Source organism: Mesocricetus auratus, unplaced genomic scaffold (genome assembly GCF_017639785.1).
Source record: "Mesocricetus auratus isolate SY011 unplaced genomic scaffold, BCM_Maur_2.0 Super-Scaffold_100014, whole genome shotgun sequence".
Lineage (NCBI taxonomy): Eukaryota > Metazoa > Chordata > Mammalia > Rodentia > Cricetidae > Mesocricetus > Mesocricetus auratus.
The window spans coordinates 36,066,538-36,088,030 of record NW_024429197.1 but is presented as its reverse complement, the minus strand read 5'-3'; the positions used below and the strand labels follow the sequence as shown (position 1 = coordinate 36,088,030).

The window sequence follows — 21,493 nt, the reverse complement described above, 5'->3', positions numbered from 1 at the left end:
TAATGGTACGTTTTGGGTGGTAATGGAACCTCTGAAACATGGTGCCTGGCTGGCAGAGGTGAGTCACCCAAGATGAATCTTTGATAGTATATACTAATGATTCTGGTTGAACAGCCTCTACTACTTCTGCTGCTGCTGCTACTACTACTACTTTCTTCTTCATTTTTTGTTGTTGTATGTTTTTTTTTCAAGACAGAGTTTTTGTTTTTCATTCTGTAGACCAGGCTGACTTGGAACTCACATAGATCTCCCTGTCTCTGCCTCCCGAGTGCTGAGATTAGAGGCATGTGCCACCACGACCCAGAAATTTTTTGTGTGGCAGGGTGGGACTGTTTCTACTTCTTAGTCAGCCAAGATGTTCACAGCCACCTCAGTATACACTCCTGCCAAATCAGACTGAGCTGCTCCTTCTCTCATGTCTTCTCCAACTTAATGGACTGATGAAAGTCCCCTGAAACCGTGAGCCAAAGTAAACACCTCTTGCTTCCATCAAGCATTCTTTTCATGATATTGAGCCATGGAGCAACTCTATCAGAATCATTTAGGGAACTTTCTGATATGAAACGCCTTGCTCTCACACCCAGAGCTATGAGCGTTTAGAGGTGAGACCTTGGAACACAGAAACTCCAAGAGTTCCATGCATAGGACATACAGCATACAGCATATAACAGAAGGTAGTGGTCAGCTCCCATTTGGTATGCTCTCCTCGCTGGCATGAAAATTTAATAATTTAATAATAATAATAATAATAAATAATGACAATAGTGGGAATTTCCTAGAACCTAGACATAGGAGAGTTTGTATGAAGTTTTGGAAGAATGACCACAGGAAGCCTGCCATGAGCTACTGATCTCTCTGAAATAACATGCTGAGTTCTAGTTATTGCCTGCAAGAAATAGTGGGCTCTGTGTATACATTGCCAATTCCCCTTTTACAAATGTATGTCAGAAAGAGGCATGAGCAAGCTCACCCCACAGTTTATGAAGTAGGTGAAGGCTAAATAGATCAGCCTTCTGTGGTGAAAAATGAGAAGCTGATGCATTTGGACAAGAGTTTATCTCTGAAGGAGAGAAGTAAACAGAATGCTGTATCTTTCAAGGCAGGATCACAGGATTTACAGGTTGGTTATGAAATAAAAGCATTTTGCCCTTTTGTATTACTTATCAAGATTTTTATTCAATAAAGTAAGCTACATATGTTTTAATATGGTAAGTCACAATCTTTTCAGGATGTGTATATAAAATTCCATACTTTGTGTGAGAAGAAGTTTGGACACTGTAGTTAGTGATATATGAGTTGGATTTCTATCTTAAGAATAAGCAGTACTATTGCTAAATGGCTTAAGGTGTTCCAAGGGAAATTTAAAACTGAAACAATAACATTCCCTTACATGATTTGTACTAGAACTTTTGGATATCTATAATCCATATGTAATATAGAGAAACTGGTCATTCAGATTGCACTGTGCTCAAGCTGCTATAGCTATTGAAAGGAACCTGTATCATGAGCTTCAAGTAGGGCTGAGTAGGTAGCCCAGTGGGAAAGCACTTGCCTAACTAGCATATTTGAGGCTGTGGGTTCAATCCCCAGCACAAGGGTACATGGAAAAAGAAACATTAAAAAAACAAACTTTATGTAGATTTTTTTTACAGCAGAAGAGCCTAATCTTTTTTGGCAAAATATATCTGTGAAAACATTTAGAAATGAAGACCAAATTAAATAGTAAGTAGATCAATAAGGATCATTAAGGTTATATTTGATAGACCTGTAAACCCGAATCAGTTTTGGAACACGATGATATGGGGTATTGGAGTCTAGAGGACATTTGCAAGTTTTCCTCATCTCCCTTTTATTCTATACTGAACATAGTCAACAATTCTATAACATGAGTGAGATACACTGTATAATAGCTTACGAATCTGCTTCGTAAGTGCTGTCTTATTTGACCTTCCTCTTAGTACCCTGGTAAGGTAGGTAGAGTCTGTGTCTAGAGAATAATTTTAAGCTATACCCGAGCTGTTGGAAAAGACACAGCGCTGAGGAAAAAGGGACACTTGCTGCTGATCAAAGTTGCTAAGGCCATCATCCACCTTGTTCCTGGGCTCTGTTCCCAGCATTGTGACCCGTATCTCATAATGTAACATATTATTCTATGTAAGAAGCCACCAGGCTCCAGAAGCCGACTGAGTCTGAAATAATTAATGAAGGAGCAGCCTGCCTTTCCATCCTGAGCACCCTAGACAACGAGACTCCTCTGGTGGAGAACAAGGTAGACTGCGTGGGTTATAAATTATTTGAACTTCCCAAAATACCCAAAGTGAACTACTTTATATGGATACGGTGAAAGAAAATTCCTAGATTTAGGTGCCTAATCCTATACCTGAGCCCTCACTCTACAGCTGCCTGTTTCGTGACCTTGATCAAAGCCATGAATCCAAATCCTTATCCATGAAATGAACGAAATAATGGTGTTGCATAGAATGATTGAAAGGACAAAATAAGTGATGGGATAAATAACCAATGCATACATCATTAGCGCTGTGTCACTGGGTGATCTACTTCAAGGGCAGAAGTGGGTACACCATTTGTATGATTTGAAACAGTTCTGCCATGTGTGGCCAGCTCAGCCCTTTACTTCTGACCGTGAGTGGTTCTGAGTTCTCCCTACTCCATCAGCTCAATAGAGTCATCTTTCTGCTGTGTCTCCTATGCGATTACTTAACCCCCTTGTTTTCTGTCCATTTTTATAGCACAGTCTTATTTCAGGGAACCCATAAGAATTATTGATTTGATAACTTCAAGGATGTCAAAACCTAATCTTCATCCTTTAACCCGTCTTCCCTGATAATTACAAATCTAACTGGAGAAATGTTTCTCTAAAAGCTTGTGTTTGCTTCCCAGTAACCTACAGGCTGAAGTCTACATCACTACAATGGTATAAAGAGTCCCACTACTTCTAATCTTTACCAAACTGTCTCCTTGTTGTATCTTAGTAAGAAATAGCAAAGCGCTTTTCATTTCCCACATACATCATCCAGTGTGTGACTTTGGAAGCCATCATCTGGGAAGACTATAAAAGCATTCTCCTCTAATAGCCTGTAGCTCTGTATTCATGGTTTCCCAGCAGGAGCCCCATGTTCAGGGTCCATAAGCTTAGGGCCTTGAGGCTGGCAGGTGCCTTGCCCACAGGGAAGAAAGAGGATGTAGATGGAGAGTTGCCAGAGAAAACCAAAGAGCTATAACATTACCCAAGCATCTCCATAAATAATTGTAATGTGGCATTGTTTTGACTCAAGTACTTGCATTTGAGGAAACAGATCAGAGCCATCATACCAGGCTGGCTCTGAAAGGATAGGACTGTGTGAGGAGGCAACCAGTATAGGTATAGGTGGCAAAAAGGTGCTGTGACCTGGCATATCCCAGAACACTTAGAAAGTATAGCCTAAAAACAAGCCCCAACCCCTTTATATCTAAACACAAGCTGATATTCTTGTCAAGGTAGTTTATAATGATTACTATTTTTACCTAAAAGGAAGCACAGGTGAAGGCTAATTTGGTGGCCGAGGGTAAACAGAAAGAGGATATGAAATTTTGCTGCCTGTCTCTGTGGTTCATTTAGCTTTGTCTTAACAGAGGACAACATGCGTCAGAGAATGTCTGGATGCTTTCAATGGCTTTGTGCCACAAGCCCATGTGACTCCAGTGTTGGAATCCACCTGAATATTCTAGATGGCATGAGTCACCTTTTTCCTTCCTCCATGCAGATCTCTTCAGCTATGCTTTGAGACCTCAGATATAATTAATTTTGAGATACAGGAACTATGGAGTTAGAGGCCAGCCTTTACTAAAAAATGCACCTTCAAAAGTATTATCTGACTAGGTGTTGGTGGCACACTCCTTTAATCCCAGCACTCAGGAGGCAGAGGCAGGTGGATCTCTGTGAGTTTGAGACCAGCCTGGTCTACAGAGAGAGTTCCAGGACAGCCTCCAAAACCATACAGAGAAACAATGTCTCAAAAAAAAAGTATTATATGACATGGTGGTATACACCTATAAACCCAGCACTTGGGAAGCTGAGGCAGGATTGTCATGTGTAAAATCTACCCACCCTAACACACAAGTCATTACATAGCAGGAAAAAAATATTCAACTGGAGACAGACAGGCTCATATTAAATCTTGGGGACATTTTAAACCCTAGGTTTTATATGAATCCCGTGTTCTCTCAGATCCTGTGGCTGCCCACATCTAAAATACAGATGGGTAATCCTCTCCCACAGGACTGACTCAAGGGTTGAACAGATAAGGCCTGTGAGGCAGCCTAGCACTAAAACAGCCCACTGTAGGAACTGTAGGGTTTTTTTTCCTTCATCATCATTACTAATGGCCAAGCTCTTTATCTCCATTACTGCAATAATTGAATTTTTATCTTTTTTTCTCCTCCTACTCCAGTTTGAAAGCTTCAAGTCCAGCAAGATCATTGTGGCTATTTGTAACAGAAAAAGAAATTTGAATGACTAGACCAGCAAGGGGAAAATTAGAAAGGTTGCCTAGGGAGACATGACAGGTGGGCTTGGATGATTGCCTCTAATTTAGAGCATACACCATTGTGGGCCCAGGGACCAATGCTGTGTGTGTTACACCTAACTCAGACTCTGCTTCCTTCAAGGTGTGAAGTCACTCATTGAATACATGACAGAAAGTCACCAGATGCTTAGTGCATATGTGTCATCTCTACCATGATGGTCTATTATGTGTCATTATATAGTATGCAAAAGATGTATTACTATAGAACAAGGGACTTGGCATGACACTCACAGATGCATTTAAGTAAGGCTGGAAACTCCCTGAACTTAATATGCACAAGCTCAAGCTGGCAAATATCTACCCATGCCTGTATTTCCTGAGTACAGAATTATTATTAAATCCCGAAGGGAGTGTGTGACCAAAAAGAGAATAAGAGCCACTACTCCACAGAGAAAGACCTTGTTTGCTGCGGTTTAGAGAGACCACTTTCATGAGCATGTCTTTCCTGCACTTTCAAGAAGGGTACCATCAAAAAGACAGGACTAGAGTCCTGCATTGTATCTCGGAACTATAATATGCCGTGCTGGGACCTTTTCTTGGCTGAAGAGATGGAGTAATAAATAAGAACACCTATAAAAAGGTTCCATTTCTTGGAAGACCCCAAGAAAACAGGTTCTCAATGCAACTTTATGGGCTTATGGCAACTGACAGGGGTAGTTTCCTGACAGTTGTCACTGGACACTGTTCCTGGGGAGATGTGAATGTCTATTCACTCCACATAGGCAACTGACTGAAGTAAAGATATCACCATCGTCCCACTTGGTGAACCAGTGAGTTTTATTGGGTTTAGCTTTCTGAATATGAGTGAGGGCTTACTTAGAGGAGCAGAAATGACTCAGACAGCCACATCACTAAAGCCCACCCCAGTGTGGGTGACTGTTTACAAAAGCTGGAGACCAGAAGCACGCTGTGTAGCCTGCAGGCATTCCACATGCTAGAACCAACATGCAGTGGCTTTATTAGTCTGAGCCATTTCCAGGTCACTCATCCATTGTCTGCTTCTTCTGGACTGCTAACCTGACCTGTGTGTGTTTCTTCTGCACATCTGAGCTTGTCTGAGAGTGACTCTCAGACATTGTTACTGCTTATATGTTCTTGGGAAAGGAGGAGCCTAGATAATCTGGTCAGTTTCAGGGATTTCCTGAAGCTAGTTTGAGTTACTTCCTGTCTCATTCCTTAGCTTTATGCTCCCTTAGAACATGCTGTTGGTTCTCCCCTTGTAAACATCCTGTCCTAAAATATCCTGTTGCTTCAGTTCTCTTTTATATCCTTTCAGAAGTTTCAGAACTTTCCCTCCAAAGGAAAGGCTTTAACCTCAGAGGAAACTGCTGCACAACAACAGTGGGGAACTTTTGTATGCATGGGATTTGCTACCAAAGGAGGCGGGGGTGGAGGAAAATGATATTTTAATTATAAGTCTTTAAACAGGATCAGTACACAGGCAGCCTGGAAACCTTTAAGGCCTTCCAAGAGAGCTTAGAGCTAAACTGTGTGTGTGTGTATGTGTGTGTGTGTGTGTGTGTATGCACACACATGCACAAGTGCACATGTATGTGTGTGCATGTGCACTTGAAAACAGATAGTGCCGTTCCTACTCTGTTTGGGGGGGGTTGTTTGTTTTTGAGATATGTCTCACCTCGAGCCCGCTGTTTGTGCCAGAACAACTAACCATCTACCTGTGTCTGCCTCACCGGAACTGCCTCACAGGCTACCACCTTGATGTTTTACACAGTGCTGGGGGTTGAACGAGTGTCCTCACATTTATACAGCAAACACTCAGCCACCTCTCTCCCCAGCCCTGTTTAATTCCTTTTCAAGTGTTTTTGTTTGTTTTTTAACTCCTGTGTGTATTTATCTGGTAGTTGATCTTGTTTAAGACTTTTTAAGATTTGTAAGCTAATCCCATTTCTTTTCCTAAGTTAGCTTCACACATCTTTGGCCTAAGTAACTCTGGCCAGTAGCCTGTGATGTTTGGAATGTGGTAGTGTCTCATACCTCACCTTGCCCTTTGCTGTCAGCATCTATCTGGGTAAGGTAATCGACATTCTGACAATTTATTTCCAAGTATAAAGTGGTAAACATGGCAACTAATCTTAGATTTCCCAAAGGACCTCTTCCACCGAAGGTTACAGCTTACAAAATCCATTTTCATTAGTATCCAGTATGCGTTATTTTTACTTGAAAAGGTTTCTTTTTTTTTCAAAATGAAATATTTGATGAGCTATAATTCAACTGAGTTTTTCTGTTCATGCCTCAAACCAGAATTAATCTGCTCAAGGCCTTAAAAGTCAGTGCTGTCCATATGTCACATGTCAGGGGTAGGCAGGTTGGGGAGGGTTTGCAGGTGCCAAGGAGAATCGACGAATGTGAAGGGAGAGAGAGACAGACAAAAGAAACTGTTTTATGCATCAAGGTTCTAGGGGGATACATCATATAAATTTGAGTATCTGTAGTGTTGCCCTCCAAGCAAAAGCCTGTGCCCGATGAAAAGCTGGAAGCAGGAAATGCCATATTCCACGCACAGTGCCTCTTGCTCTATGGGAGTAATTCTGGCTGGCTTGTAAGTCACAATGGGAAGACTGACTGATGACTACAAGTTGTAATCAACACTAAAGACTTTATCTATGATATTTCTAGCTCTTTCAGAAACACACATTCCTTATTGTGAGTCTTTCTCACTAATTGTTTATGGTGACTGTTAATTGTCTGTGTCTCTTGAGAGTAACTTTTGATTTGTCATGATGGTTGTAACCAAGGCAAGGTGGAGATTTTGAAATTTAGGTTATTTTCAAATTGTGCTAGTTTTTTTTTTATATTTCTTCTGGCAATGGTAAAGTTGGGTATTTAGTTGCGCTTGTGTCATCACTTAGAATACCTGAGTTGTTTCCCAACTATTGACATGCCAACATAGGCAAGAGAAATCTGCCTAAAGTGATGCCCAGTATACTTCCAGTCCCATACAGATTTCTTATAGCACTGAACACTTACAAAACACTTTACAATTCTTAGCTTAGAAAATAGAGACTTGGAGAGATGGAGAAGCCTGCCCCTGAAGGCAGTAAGAGTAAGCACTGAACCCAAGGGGAGACTCAAAGTTCCCACTCTCTTCCCAGATAAGCATGCTGCTGGAGGGTCTCGGTATTGTGCTGACAGCTTATCAGAAGTTGTCCACCTGCTTCAAGTCCTGATCACCCGTCTCCCCAATTCCATTAACGCTGGCACAGCAAATGTGGCCTTTAGTATCAAATGTATTCCAAGACTATCTTCTCTAACATTTCCTGCTGTCACTAAAAGGTCAAATATTTCTCTCTGGAAAAAAAAAAGAAGCCATGTTTAGCTACTTGAAGTTCTTCGTTGCCTTTGGGATTCTCCATTTCAGTGTCTCAACATGAATTTCCAGATACCGAACTTGCACTTGATGTTTGTTCCATGTCAGACTTTTGTGGTCCACTGCTGTTGGACAGTCATCACAGTTTTCCCACTGGGCTTAGCTGAGAATGTCATGTAAACAGGCTGGGTGATTACCAAGTACAAAGGTCCCTGGAACTCCCTCTGATCACTGAAATGTCAAACTAGAGCAATCAGACCAAAGAAGACATGCCTACAAACTTCAAATTTTTCCTTTGGTTAAAACTGCAAATATATACAGCAGCTGGTAAACATGTAACTGACTGCTCTAACATGTAACATGTTTATAAAAGCTGGTATACTCCTAAACACTAGCCTCAACTCTTCCTGCTTCCTGATATTTGCTTTTAATAAACATCTCCCACATTCTAGGCAGCAGTATAAACCCTGGTAATCAGAAATACCAAAACTCAAGGGAGGGACTATCTTAAATGACCTGGATAATTGAGGTAATATTTTTCTCTTGGAGTACTCTGAATTGAAAAACAGTGCTTGCACTTAAAACAGATGAATTTAACTTCCCTAGCCTGCCTGAGGATCTAAGTGCAATTCCCAACTTTAGAGCTGAAGTGCAAGGTCCTGCATCTTTGTTGAGATACAGTAGCCATCCTAATGAATAAACATTGCCATGCTGAATTTGTCATCTGCATGAGGCACCATGCCCAGGGCAATTAAATTTGTCTGCTTTTTTGTTACTGAGACTAAATGCTTGGCCTGGGTTCATGCAGAAAATAAGTAATTCCATTACATGTGATTCACCTTAAAGTAACCCTTGACATTGATAAAGACTTTGGCCAAAAATTCCTGTTCGTTACAGAAACAGTCTATTTATCCAGCTTTTATTAACTTCCCTCTGTTTACTGGGAACCACACAAAGATTTCAACATGCAAAACATAGTCTTATGTTTAATTAATAATGCAGCTCAATTTTCCTAGTAATGTCTTTCCATTGGAGAGGACATTATTTTGTAAGAAGGCAAAAATATTTTTAAAGGCTACAAGAAAGATATTCCAAGGACAAGAGGAGCCAGGACTCAGTATTTGGAATTCTGCCTCTCTGCTGCTGCTTGGTGACCTGCCTCTGGTTTCTTCTCACATCCCAGGGTGTGTGATGGGCATGACTGTGATTGCTGCCTTTTAGCATTTGGACCAAGGCAAAAAAGTTCCTTCCTGTAGGATTACTCTCAGTGCCTCCCACCCAGAGTGGAGAAAAGCAAACAAGACAGTTCTTACATTCTTTCTCAAGCAGGCCCCATGATTCACCCATCCTTACCTCCTGGACTAGGGTCTCAAATGCCTGGCTGTCTTGTTTTGTTTTTCTTGTTATTTGTTTTTGTTTTGGGTTTTTTTTCCTATGGGTTCTGGAGAATGAACTCAGGTCCTCACCTTACTAGCTCCCCCAATGTATACACTTAAAGCCTGAAGGTTCTTGTATGTTTTGTGTTGTTAAGATTGGGGTTTTTTTAATGAGAGAACGCTTCAGAGAAAACATCAATCAGCACAATAATTTGTTTCAAATTCAGTTTTTACACAGTACTTAAAGGACTCATTTGCTTTTACTCGTAACCTATCATAAGGAATGTGTTTTAGGATGAAGGAGGGAACTTGACCTCTGATTGTTCTGGGTGGCCTGGGGAAGAATGGGGGAGATGGTTCCTGGCACCTGATATGTGGAGGGTGCAAATGCTGATCCACATTGCAGTGAACCCCACCTCAAGACACACAGCATCCTCCCTTCCACCCGGGCTGGGCAAAGGAAGTTCCACAGTGACTTCTGCCTGCACCTGTTGTTGAACATGAAGAAAAGGACCTTCCAGCTGCAAGATCCATCCCTCTGAAGAGCCACTACCTAGGAAGAGACCTACACAAAGACTAAACCTTCAGGCAATCTTAAAGAACCTTCAGTATAATCTTTAGAATTACACTGGAGAATATATGTTACCTGCTTAGATGATGCTAAGTTAGCAGGTACAGATCCTCACAGAGGAAGGGCTTTGACGAGAAATCATTCAGGGCATTGGGACTGAACAAGAACAAATGGGGAGCAAAAATCACAAGGTGTCTCTAATGTGGAGAACATCTGTTATGTATCAAAAAGGTTCGTAGAAGCAACTTATACAGGATTCCAAAGACACAGAAACATACCAGCACTGAACATCATGCAGATACCAATAGACAATGTAGCTCAGTATGTCATGTAACTATGACAGATCAGCAGATGGCTGGCACAAGAGCTACATGGACTCGTGCAAGATAAGGCACGGCTAGAATGTCTGCTCGCTTTATGGTGTCTCATCTTAATGGTGAGTCCTGTAGTGGGGTGTCTCTGTGTGACTGTGAATATGGGCAAGAGAGACTCGCTACCTGCGGATCACACATCTTTTTGATCACCACCTCTCAAAACTCTGCAAAGGAGAAACAAAAACAAAAACTGTTTGAGACTTCATCGCGGTTGTTCGGAGACTGATCCAAGAGCACTGCCTGGCAGTGAACAGGCATGAGCTGGAGAGCCAAGTCCCAGTGGGTCTTCAATGTGGAAAAACGGGGTGAGGAAAGCAAGTGTGGCTGCACAAAGAAGTAGAGGACATGCAAGATCCTGACCCAAAGGTAGAACAAATAATTCTGTTTCAACGGTAATGATAAGATGGGGGCCCAAACCGGGGGAAGCAGGTTAAGTTTGCACTGAACAGAGGGAAGACCCTCATGCACAATGAGACTGATGTTTACACATATGAATTGAGCTGAACAGCCTGAAGTTCTAGAGGAAAAGGAGCTTGAAAATCTGAGCATTGGGAGGAAGGTCTGGTGTCACACAGATCAGTACCGCAGACAGAAGGAGCCACTAAGACAAGAGCTCCCGAAGAACCATCCAAGGATGCGACAAAATATCAGGAAGGGATGCCTGTAAAATTCCCAGTGCAGAGTAATACAGACACACCACAGACAGATGGCTACATGGTAGAGTTGTTGAATTCCACCTCAGGAGAAAGGGCTAACAGCAGTCTTAATAGCACTGGAGAGTGGAACAGCCAGCCTTGTCTGCGAAGGCAAGGGACCAAGAGCTTGGGATCAAATTTGCAGTGAGACTGCTGTAAATATAAAAAAACACCAAGGCTACACCCCCATCCCAAATGGAAGACAGCTGGCCTTTACCTCAGCAGGAACCATCAGCCAGAGACTCTGTTTGCCAGGACACAGATGACAGGAAGAAGGACCCAGGCCATATGTATCCCAGGTACAGAATGTTGGGCACGAACTGTGCTGGTGATGGTTGCTTTGTTATCATCGCATTCCAAATTCCACTGTGGGTATAAAAGAAATGAATGGAATGGTTGGATCCTTTAACCATTTAAAAGGCTCCATGACCCCACAGCTTCAATGGATTCTCCTGTCTCCACCACCCTACTGCATCTGGCTTTACTTTATCCACCAAGCACTGTCCACAAACCATATGTAATATTTTGAAACTTTTGTCATGTATGGAGTACTACAAAATGCCAAGTAATTTTTCCCAAACATTCAGATGTGGGAATTTGCATCAGTACTTAAATTTTTTTTCTATTATAGTGAAAATGTTGATTCAGATCTGTTTCTAGCTTGTCACAAAACAGTGCCCATCACCACCACACAGGTCACAGGTACTATACAGAAGTGAAGGCAGGGCTCTTTGCAGATAGTATTAATCCTTTCCGTACATGGCTCATTGCTCCCTTCCTTGCAGTTTGAAATGCCTCTTCCTTAACACAGTTGAGCAAATGGCTTTAAGCCTGTTCTGTCCTTCACCAAGGTGAATCTACACCCCCACACTGAGTGCTAATGCTGTGATATTTACCTTCTGAGCTTCTGAGACCAGATCAAAGGAGCAAAGAACAGGATAAAGTATTTCTGGAAGCTTCATATACACCTGATGAAGGAAAGTGCATGTTTTCAGCAAATTTTCATGGAAACACCTTTCTTCATAGTGGAGGTCACAAATTTGTAACCACTTCCAGATATGTTCCTTTTGACATAACAACATTGTTATCTACAGGGAGAAATAACAACTGAGATTTTCTTAATTACCAAAAACTGTCTCAAAACATTTAAATAAATATATGGTTTTGTGTTGATTGGCATATGTAGCTATTCAGGCCTCAAAGTTTTGAGACAATCTACCTTGTTTCTTTCACTTTTTTTCCTCTCTCATTGCAAAGTAGCCTGGCTTGGCCTCTTTCATTTCTTTTCTGTTGAGCTAAAATGAATATAATGTACAGTTTTCCTCTTGGGTCATTTTGGCATACATAACTCATTACATTTCATATATTTTCAGTCTCTCAGAACAAACACTACTATCTAGATTCAGAATTTTTCCATCATCTAAAAAAGGGTCTCTGTCATTCAACTGTCCCTGTTCCTCCTTCCACCTAGCCCCATCAACATCTGATTCTATGTTGATGAATTTGCCTTTTCTGATATTTGCTATAAGGTTGCGCAATAGATGACATTCTATTTTATCTGCCCTCAGTTAGCACAATGTTTTCAAGGTTATTTATGTTATATCAGGTATCAGTATTTAATTCCAAGGCTGAATAATATTCTATTGTGTGGTTATACCACATTTGTACCTGTTAATATTTAATCTCCATTTTACTTACAGAATAATATAAACTAAATAATGGGATATATCTTTAAAGGTTAAAGGCTTTTATAGAAATGCAGTGTCTCTGGGCAAACCTAGGTGAGAGAAATGATGTTCATTCAGAGCCCGTAAGTTAGTGGTATACTTTCATCTGTAGAGTCGGGATTTATCTCCTGCAACATTACTTAAGCCAACAGTCAGACTCATTGCCTTTGAAAATGCCAACTACATTTTCACAAAGTTTGTAAGACAGGCTAGTGAAATGGCTCAGTGCTAAAAAATGTTTACTAATTAAGCAAGAGAACCTAAATCGAATCCCCAGCACCCATGTAAAAAGCCAGCATGCCTATTAGGAGGTGAAGACAAGCAGATGACTGGGAGGTTTGTGGCCAGCTATCCTTGCCAAAATGGCAAGCTTCCAGTTCAGTGAGAGACTCTGTCTCAAGACAATGAAGTAGAAGGCCATAGAAGGAGACACCTGATATCCTCCTCTGGCCTCTGCGGGTACACTCATGGCACATGTGCCCATACATTCACGTGACAGTGTCTGCTTAGTGTTTTCAATGATGTAATTGCTTCTTGCCCTGGACTTTAGTGCCAACACCATCAAATTCTGTATCCACTCAGGGCAGGGGCCAGGCACTCTCCTAAGAGTCCAGCTGCGAGAGCATCCCTTTTTGTGTTATGGACACAAGAAGTCCATTTGTATGCCAGGGATGGACCCTCCCTGAGTGAAATGACAGACTCTGGATATCCCCTATGTGGAAGGAAGTGGGGATATGGTAGGAGGCTGGGGGGATGTTGGGGGAGTGTGGGAGGAGGGGAGGGAGAGGGAACTGGGATTGACATGTGAAGCAAGCTATTTAAAATTAAAGTAATTTAAAAAATTCTGTATCTATTGCTCTGCTCAGTTGTTCAATAGCATCACACTCAGAATTGGCTAAATTGAGATAAGCTTTCTAACCTCTTTCTAAAAGTCTATTTTTAGCCAGACCCGGTGTCATACTCTTTTAATTCCCGAACTCAGGAGGCAGAGGCAGGTATATCTCTGTGATTCTGAGGCCAGCCTGATCTACAAATTGAGTTTCAAGACAGCCAGGGCTGTTACAAGGAGAACCCCTGTCTTGGGGGAAGTGAGGGGGTCTTTTTTTAAATATCATTCCTTCAAAACTTGACTGGCTTATCTCAAGACACCAAAGGAAGCTAATGGGGCATAAGTTAGACGGAGGGGCACAGGCCAACTCACCACAGTTCAGTCAAGACAACAGTTCTGGAGCTGCCCATAAAGGTGGCCTCCATTCCACAGCTCACCCTGAGTCTTCACAGCAGGAAATCCTCTTGCTGTGGACCTCAGCATTTGGAGAGGAGCATTTCTTTCTTTCCCTTTTCTTTTTTCAATTTATTTTACATACTCATCAGTTTCCCCTCCCTTCTCTCCTCCCATTCTCTCCCCCCCCTCTTCTAACCACCCTCCCCCAATCCACTCCTCTTCCATCTCCATTCAGAAGCTGTAAGGCCATGGAGTCATGAGTCAACAAATCATGGCATATCAAGCTGAGGCAGCACCAAGTTCCTCCCCCCTGCATCAAGGCTGAGCAAGGCACCCCACCTTAGGGAATGGGTTCCAAAGAGCCAGCTCATGCACCAGGGGCAGACACAGGTCCTGGTTCTACTGTTAGGGGTACCACAAAAGACCAAGATACCCAACTGTCACTCAGATGCAGAGGACCTAGGTGTGTTCCATGCTGGCTCCCTAGCTGTCTGTCCAGTGTCTGTCTGCTCCCACAAGCTCAGGTCAGCTATCTGTGTAGATTTGCCATTCAGGGATCTTGACACCCACCCACCCCTGCTCATATAATCCCTCCGCCCTCTTTTCAACTGGGCTCCCAGAGCGTGGCCCAGTGCTTGTTTGTGGATCTCTGAATCTGCTTCTAGCAGGCACTGGATGAAGTCTCCATGATGACAATTAGGGTAGTTACCAATCTGATTACAGGGGAAGGCCAGTTCAGGCACCTGGAGAGGGGCATTTCTTTAAAATAGAAGTTTTGTGCTCTCCTTTCCTTAATAAAGGATAATTGACCCAAATCCATGCCCTATACCCAAAACAATCCTATTTGGAAATTAGCTTTAAGACTGTTTTGGTATTATGAAGTCAGAATTGGAACATCATTAGTTTCTTGTAATATTCTTTCACATTTATTCATTCGTTTTTATGGGAATGGGTAGGAGTGCATGCATTCCAAAAGTACATGTGTTAGAATGAGAGGACAGCTTGTGGGAGCTACGATTTTCCTTCTGCCACGTGGGTTCCAGGGATCAAACTCAGGTTGTGAGAATTGGCAGCAAGCTCCTTTACCCTCTGAGCCATCTTGCTAGCCCCTGTGTTTCTTGAGCACACACAAAATGTCTTTACCTTGATATTCCGATAATATCCTGGAGAATGATTTCTCCCTTCTGTTACGATGGGGCTGGGTCGGGGTAGAAGACTGTGTGTAGTCAGTTCTCTTCTACCTCAACATGGGTTCTGTGCATGGAACTCAGGGTGCAAGGCAAAAGTCTCTACATGCTGAGCCGTCTCATTTCTCCTAGAAGACTTTTCCAAAATATCTTTTGGTAAGTTCTCAAAAGGCATGACCGACTGCACCTCGTGTTTAGCAGGGGTAGTATTATTTCTGATTGGATCTTTAAAAACAATTCATTAAGATATAAATAACTTACACTTCATATTTTTGTTGCTTTAATCTTTGCACATTCCCCGTCTTCTCAAGTCTTTACACTTGTCACAGACAGGCCCTCGTTTTAATGTTCATTTGACAATATGACCTGTTTTCGAAATGTCACCTGTTTATGTGTTCCTTTTTATAATCCATGTGCACATGCATTCTGTGTGTTAGAAACATGACTCTCAGTCACACTAAAGTTCCAGGTTGGCATAGGATTTATGAGTGTGCAATTCCTTCAGCTTTTATTGTTGCTTGTTATAAACTGAAGACTGAAACCCAAAGAGAACAGAAGCAACAGCAAGCTGTGCAGCCAGAAACGATGCTGGGATGGCCTATATGTTTCCCAACTCTGGGCCTGTGCACTTTTTCCTGGAAAATAGAGAACTCAGGACATTCATGACCTTGTTCACATTGGCTGTTGTCCAAAAGTGTTAGTCCAGGGTGTGACAGTGTGGAATCTGAAAGTTGTGGATACTTCCTGATCTGTTTGAGAGGATGTGCTGTCTCTTTTAAGTAAAGTTACCAGAATAAAGAACTTGAAAATACAAGTTAGTAATGGTTTTGTGATGTGTTTCTAAAGTCATCAGTAGTGATTCATGAGTACAGCAATCATTGTGAACCTAAAGCTAAATTGGAAGCAGCAAGAAGCTGAAACCTGGGGTAAATGGTAAGAAGAAAATGATGATTATGTAACTATGGTATTTGTCCCTATGGGGGAATAAGACAGAATAGAGAAGAAAGAAATTTTAACAAAGAGAATTGAAAATGGAAAGGGATGGGGGCAAGCATTCCTAAATATTATGAATAGCTTGAAATGTCAGCCAGTTTCCCTATAAACTCATTATGTGGAGACTAATGGAGAATAGTTTCGTGTGGGAAATGGTTTTTAAAAAGAGCATTGACATTTTAAAGATCTAAACATCTTAAACAGAATGAATATTAAACACAAAATCGAGCTGCACTGAGACACTTTGGAAACTATATTTGAATAGTATCCTTAGAGACAACTAATGAGTGACTCAGAGCCTCAGCTGACTCATGGGCCTTGAGAAAGATGATAGCAAATGCCCGATTCTGTCTATTCTTCTGCTTGTACTTCCTGCCAAACAAATCCTGCAGCATCAGTGACCATATATTGTTTGTGTGATTGGTTTGGGTTTTTTTTGTTTTGTTTTGTTTTTGAGAAAGGGTCTCACTCTGTAGTCCAGGCTGGCTTCAAACTTTCAGCAATCCCCCTGTCTCAGCCTCACAGCTGCTGAGAGAATAGGGATAAACCACCCTTACCAGCAATATCAGATTTGTTTTTAGTTCCCATCTCTCAATACAACTTTACCTACAGTTCTGATTACACAAGCGTATGCTATGGGAAAACAGCACTTGCTAACTAACATAAGGAAGCCCAGCCACGTGCACACCTGTGGAACATGCCAGCGGTCTCAACAGGCCCTTGATGGAGTGAGACCAGAAGACTAAAGTTGGCTTGGTTCCTAAGCATGGAAGAAAGAAGTCTTCTTGCCCCACTTCTGCCTTGATGGTGTATTCTTGGAACTCTAATCAGTAAATGTCATCTGGTACCTCTGCAAAATGGGCAGGCAGAGGGGAGGGGGCACACATGCAAACTGGGAGACCCTGGCATCTAGGCTAAGAAAGCTCACAGCCATCAGAGAATCTGAAATAGCTGCTGAGTGGCACCTCTAATATATTAATATATACAAAAGCATCAAAAGTAAGACTGATAGGTCTTGTTGGGCAGTGGTGGGACACACCTTAATCCCAACACTCCGGAGGTAGAGGCAGGTGGATCTCTGTGAATTCGAGGCCAGCCTGGTCAACTGAGAAAGTTCCAGGACAAGCTTCAAAGCTACACAGAGAAACCCTGTCTTGAAAATAACAAACAAAACACCAACAAAGATTGATAGGTCTTATCAGCCTGTAGCATTGGAACCCTACCTTCAAGGATGAATTGAAATTTTGAGTGTTGACAAAACAAGCAGTGAATTTCAACCAGAGATGAAAGTCCTATGGAGAGATGCTGGAGAACCAGTGTTGGGGTGTGCTTAGAGAATAGCTAATAATACAGCCGAGCCATGATGCTAAAGATGAAATGGGAATGCAGGACGAGAGATGGGGAGAGGCCTGTGCACAGCTTCTCCTAGTATGGCTCATCTCTGCATTTTAGAATTAGCCAGTCTCAAGTACTGATCCACCCTGGAAATGGCTATTCTAAATCTGTGATTCAGTTTCTTGGCAAAGTCTTGATCTTACTGATGAATAACTGTAATCTAAGAAAAGCCTGTGATCTTTCCCAGTTTACAGCATCCTTATGCTGCTTATGAGTCTAAGAACTCCTCCTGCTGAGGCCCTCATAAACACCTGTTGAAACTTCAATAATGAATCATATTCACATATTCACATGCATATACATATGCTGACACTGCTTTCTGAATATGCAAATTTAACAGCTATGCAACAACTTTCCCTTTTCTTTTCAGGACTGGTGATTGAACCCCTGTGGGTTTCAACTCCTTGGGGGGTGGGAGGGTCAAATGACCCTTCACAGGAGTTACCTAAGACCATCAGAAAACACAGATATTTATATTACAATTCGTAACAGTAGCAAAATGACAGGCATGAGGTAACAATGAGATATGTTATGGTTGGGGTCACTACAACATGAGGAACTGTGTTAAAGGGCCGCAGCATTAGGAAGGTTGACAAGCCCTGATCTAGAGCCTGGTCTGGGCTAGGCAGGTGTTCAACCACTGCACCGTATCCTGAAAATCCATAATCCTTTCCTTTTCCTTTTTCTTTTTCTTTACCTTTTTAGAAGAAAAAATCTTTAAGACAGGGTCCCAGAAAGTTGCCCAGACTGATCTTGAATTCACCCTGTAGCAAAGAAGGGGAACTGGATTTGAAGTCGCCCAACCTCTGTCTCTGGAGTAGTGTGCACGGTAGTGTTGATGATAGAGTCTACCGGGTCTGGCTGCACCTTCCAGGATTCATTCCCCTGTGCTGCTGACTGCTTCCTGACCCTTTCCCATTTTTCCACAGGACTGAAAAAACGCACAAGGAAGGCCTTTGGAATACGGAAGAAAGAGAAAGACACTGACTCTACGTACGTACTTCAGAGTTTGCCTCTCTGGGCGAGCTTCTGTCTAAGACACTGCTGTGGTTGATGCTGAAAGAGCGCCCCAAAGTGTCTCTGGATAGCATGGGTTTGTTTTCCTGTGCTTTCCCCATTTCCGGGTCAACTGTCACTGTTCAGCACAAATTATTCTTGGATTCGTGTTCTTGGAGGGTAGAGACTTTTCATCATGGGTTCAGTTTTTTAGCATGAACTTTTTACTGCCTCATATCTAATATGTTACTTCCTCTGAGAGAGGCAAAAAATGTGGTTATTCCATTTGTAGAGGTTAAAAACACGCAGGTACACTTCTGGAGTTATCTGCATAATGTGACCCAAGGGAATAATTTAATATCTGTGCAGGTAGATTCACCCTAGCCCAACCCACAAACATGCCCTAGATGACAACCAAAGATCTTACTTGAGGTTCCAGGATTGGGCAGGTAGAACTGTAAAACCAATGGAATGGACAGGAACCTCAGTAAGAAACCAATGCCCAAAACAACTATGGGGATGCTTTGATGCAGATGAATTCCCTGTGTGCCGCAGTAGACCCTGGAGAGTGTTAGTAATGCACCATGTTCATTCCACTGTGTTCTTATTTAACCATATTGAATGTTCATTCAGAAGCTGGCCCTGACACAAAATCTTAGATGTGTTTTCAAACTGTACAAGTAACATCACACATGAAGTTCACTGGTCAATGATTAAGTTAGGAATATTTTTTTCTGAGCATCAAATAATTTAACATTGCTTCTTGATAAATTCGCCATTTTCTAAATATTAACCACCAAAATGAATGCCTAACTCTCTTATGAATACCTGTATTCTTGCCTCAGTTCAGCCATGAGTCTTAAGACCTTGGAAATTACGCAGGCATTTCCTTGGCCTCAGCTTCCTCGACTGTGACACTGAGCTTTCCACTAGGTGAAATCCACACTCCCTAGAAGGTCAAACCCTGAACTGGTGAGGCTGTCAGCCACATCTGGCAACTCTGACATTGTGCCATGTGTCACGTGGGACATTGCTGGAAGCATCTCAGAAGAACAGCACAGCAGAAGCCAAGTGTGTTGCTGTGAAGTCCTCTCCATATCCGTACCAGGGATCTGAGGTGTCTGAAAAAGGCTAAAAAGATTTTTTCGCCTTAGGCAGTAGATCAGTATTTATTCCGAGTATACAAATGGACTTTGGACTCCCATCCAACAATGTGAGATGCACTCTCACCCTGAACTCATGGGGGAGGGTCTAGGCCCTGCCCTGGATGAAACGACAGACTATGGACACCCCCAAGGAGGGCTTCACCCTCTCTGGGGAAATGAGGGGGTATTGGAGGGGCTGGGGGAAGGGCACGGGAGGAGGGGAGGGAAAGGGAGAGGGACCTGGAACTGACTTGTGAAGCAACCTTGTTTCTAATTTAAATTTAAAAATAAATAACAAAAACAAGAAAAAAAGTTTAAGACAATGAATTCAGTAATTACTAGTTTATCAAGTATCTACGAACCAAAGTATCAGTTATACCTCAGACATATGTACAAATAATATGTCAACAAATTAAACAATAAATTGTAAATTTAGGTTCTCTACTGTTAATTGGAATAATTGATCTTGAAACTAAGTAAAGGACTTTCAGGTAGTGTCTATGACAATATATTGTTTGTCACCACTGAAGGGAAGTCCTTTCATCTTTAACGTGAAAAATGTTACCATAATTCTGAAATAAATTTTATAACTGTTCTGTCTCATAAAAAAACCTCTCTCATGCATAGACATGGGGGGGCTGGGGGGATGCTAAATGAGCCTCAGGGCAAGCTAGGCTAATTTGCATGTAGCCAAAGCACTTCTTTTCCATTGAGAAGAAGTCTATGAAAGTAAGTTATTCCTCATGGCTTGGCCTCAGATGCCCAGTGTCTCTCTGCGGTCTTCTAATGAGCCATTACTTCATAGAATCCCAAGCGCCTTTCCTTAACTTCTCATCTGATTGCCAAATTACTTAAGTATAAACTGGTTCCCCCAACAGTGATGGTTAAAGGACACATTGTCTTGGGAAAGCTTTTCTTTCTTATGAGCCCCTGCTCTCTAATTGGATCACGTATCATTCTTGGAAAAGGAATCATAAACACAAAGGGGTTAGCAGAGCACTCTGGCGGTTTGTTTCAGCTAATGCCTATGTCAGTCTGCAGTCAGTGAGACCTTGTTGATGCCAACCTTTTCCAGGATTGCTGCAACTGGTGCAGGGTTGCTAAGCAACCTGCTAGCTTAGCAGCCATCATCAACTTCAGCTGATTGAACCTCCTCAGAGAGAGTGGGTTTAAGATCCAGAGCTTCCTGATTTGATCATCCTTACAGTGGCTGATAGAGAGAGGAAGGGCAGAATATTGGACTGCGCTGGCATCCCTCTTCATTTTCACATAATTCAATAAGGTTAGTAGCAGCATCTCACTTCTAGAGAAGAAAAGCCAGTGCCAGGTGAGGTTAGTCACTTGCTGAAGGCCATGAAGAAACAAACAAGGCTGGGAACAGAACCCTGCTATAGAAAAGGCAGAGATGGGAAAGATTGTCACCCAGATAAAGAGTCAAAGAAGAATGGCAGTAGTTACATGAAACAAACCTTTAAAACTAGAGGTCACACTTCCATGATGAATGACAAGGTTTAAAATAGAACACATCCAACACAATGGATCTGTCACTTAAAGAAGGAAAAACTTATTAAAATGGAATACAGGTCCAAGGCGTTGGTTCTCTTGCAGAATTCTCTATAAATCTGGCATTGTGCAAAAACAAACAAACAAAAAACGGCGAATTAAAAGCTACCTCTGTGTGGCCCCGTGAAGGAGAAGAGTCCGTCTGTTCCTGAGAAAGAACAGAGTAACATGAGAAACTCACAGAAGGAGTAGGAGGACGGCTGCAGAGTGTGAACTGAAGAAGAGCAAAGCCTGGAAAGATCCACACAGTCCTCCAATAGGGAAGCAGCCTGGAGCAGCCACCAACCAGCGCCCAGACACACAGAACCGCCGCCGCAACTGCCCTGGGGTCA

At 42.2% G+C, this 21,493-nt stretch overlaps 1 protein-coding gene across 34 annotated transcripts in view; it reads left to right on the top strand.

Moving 5' to 3' along the window:
• The window catches only part of Sgip1 (SH3GL interacting endocytic adaptor 1), a 182,980-nt gene that overhangs the window by 68,496 nt on the left and 92,991 nt on the right, over positions 1-21,493 (top strand). For all 34 annotated transcript variants that reach the window (XM_021228436.2, XM_021228437.2, XM_040757083.1 and 31 more), the window contains one exon: positions 18,387-18,450. In XM_021228436.2, the coding sequence (XP_021084095.1) occupies positions 18,387-18,450 (64 nt within the window). The remainder of the gene's footprint in view (positions 1-18,386; positions 18,451-21,493) is intronic.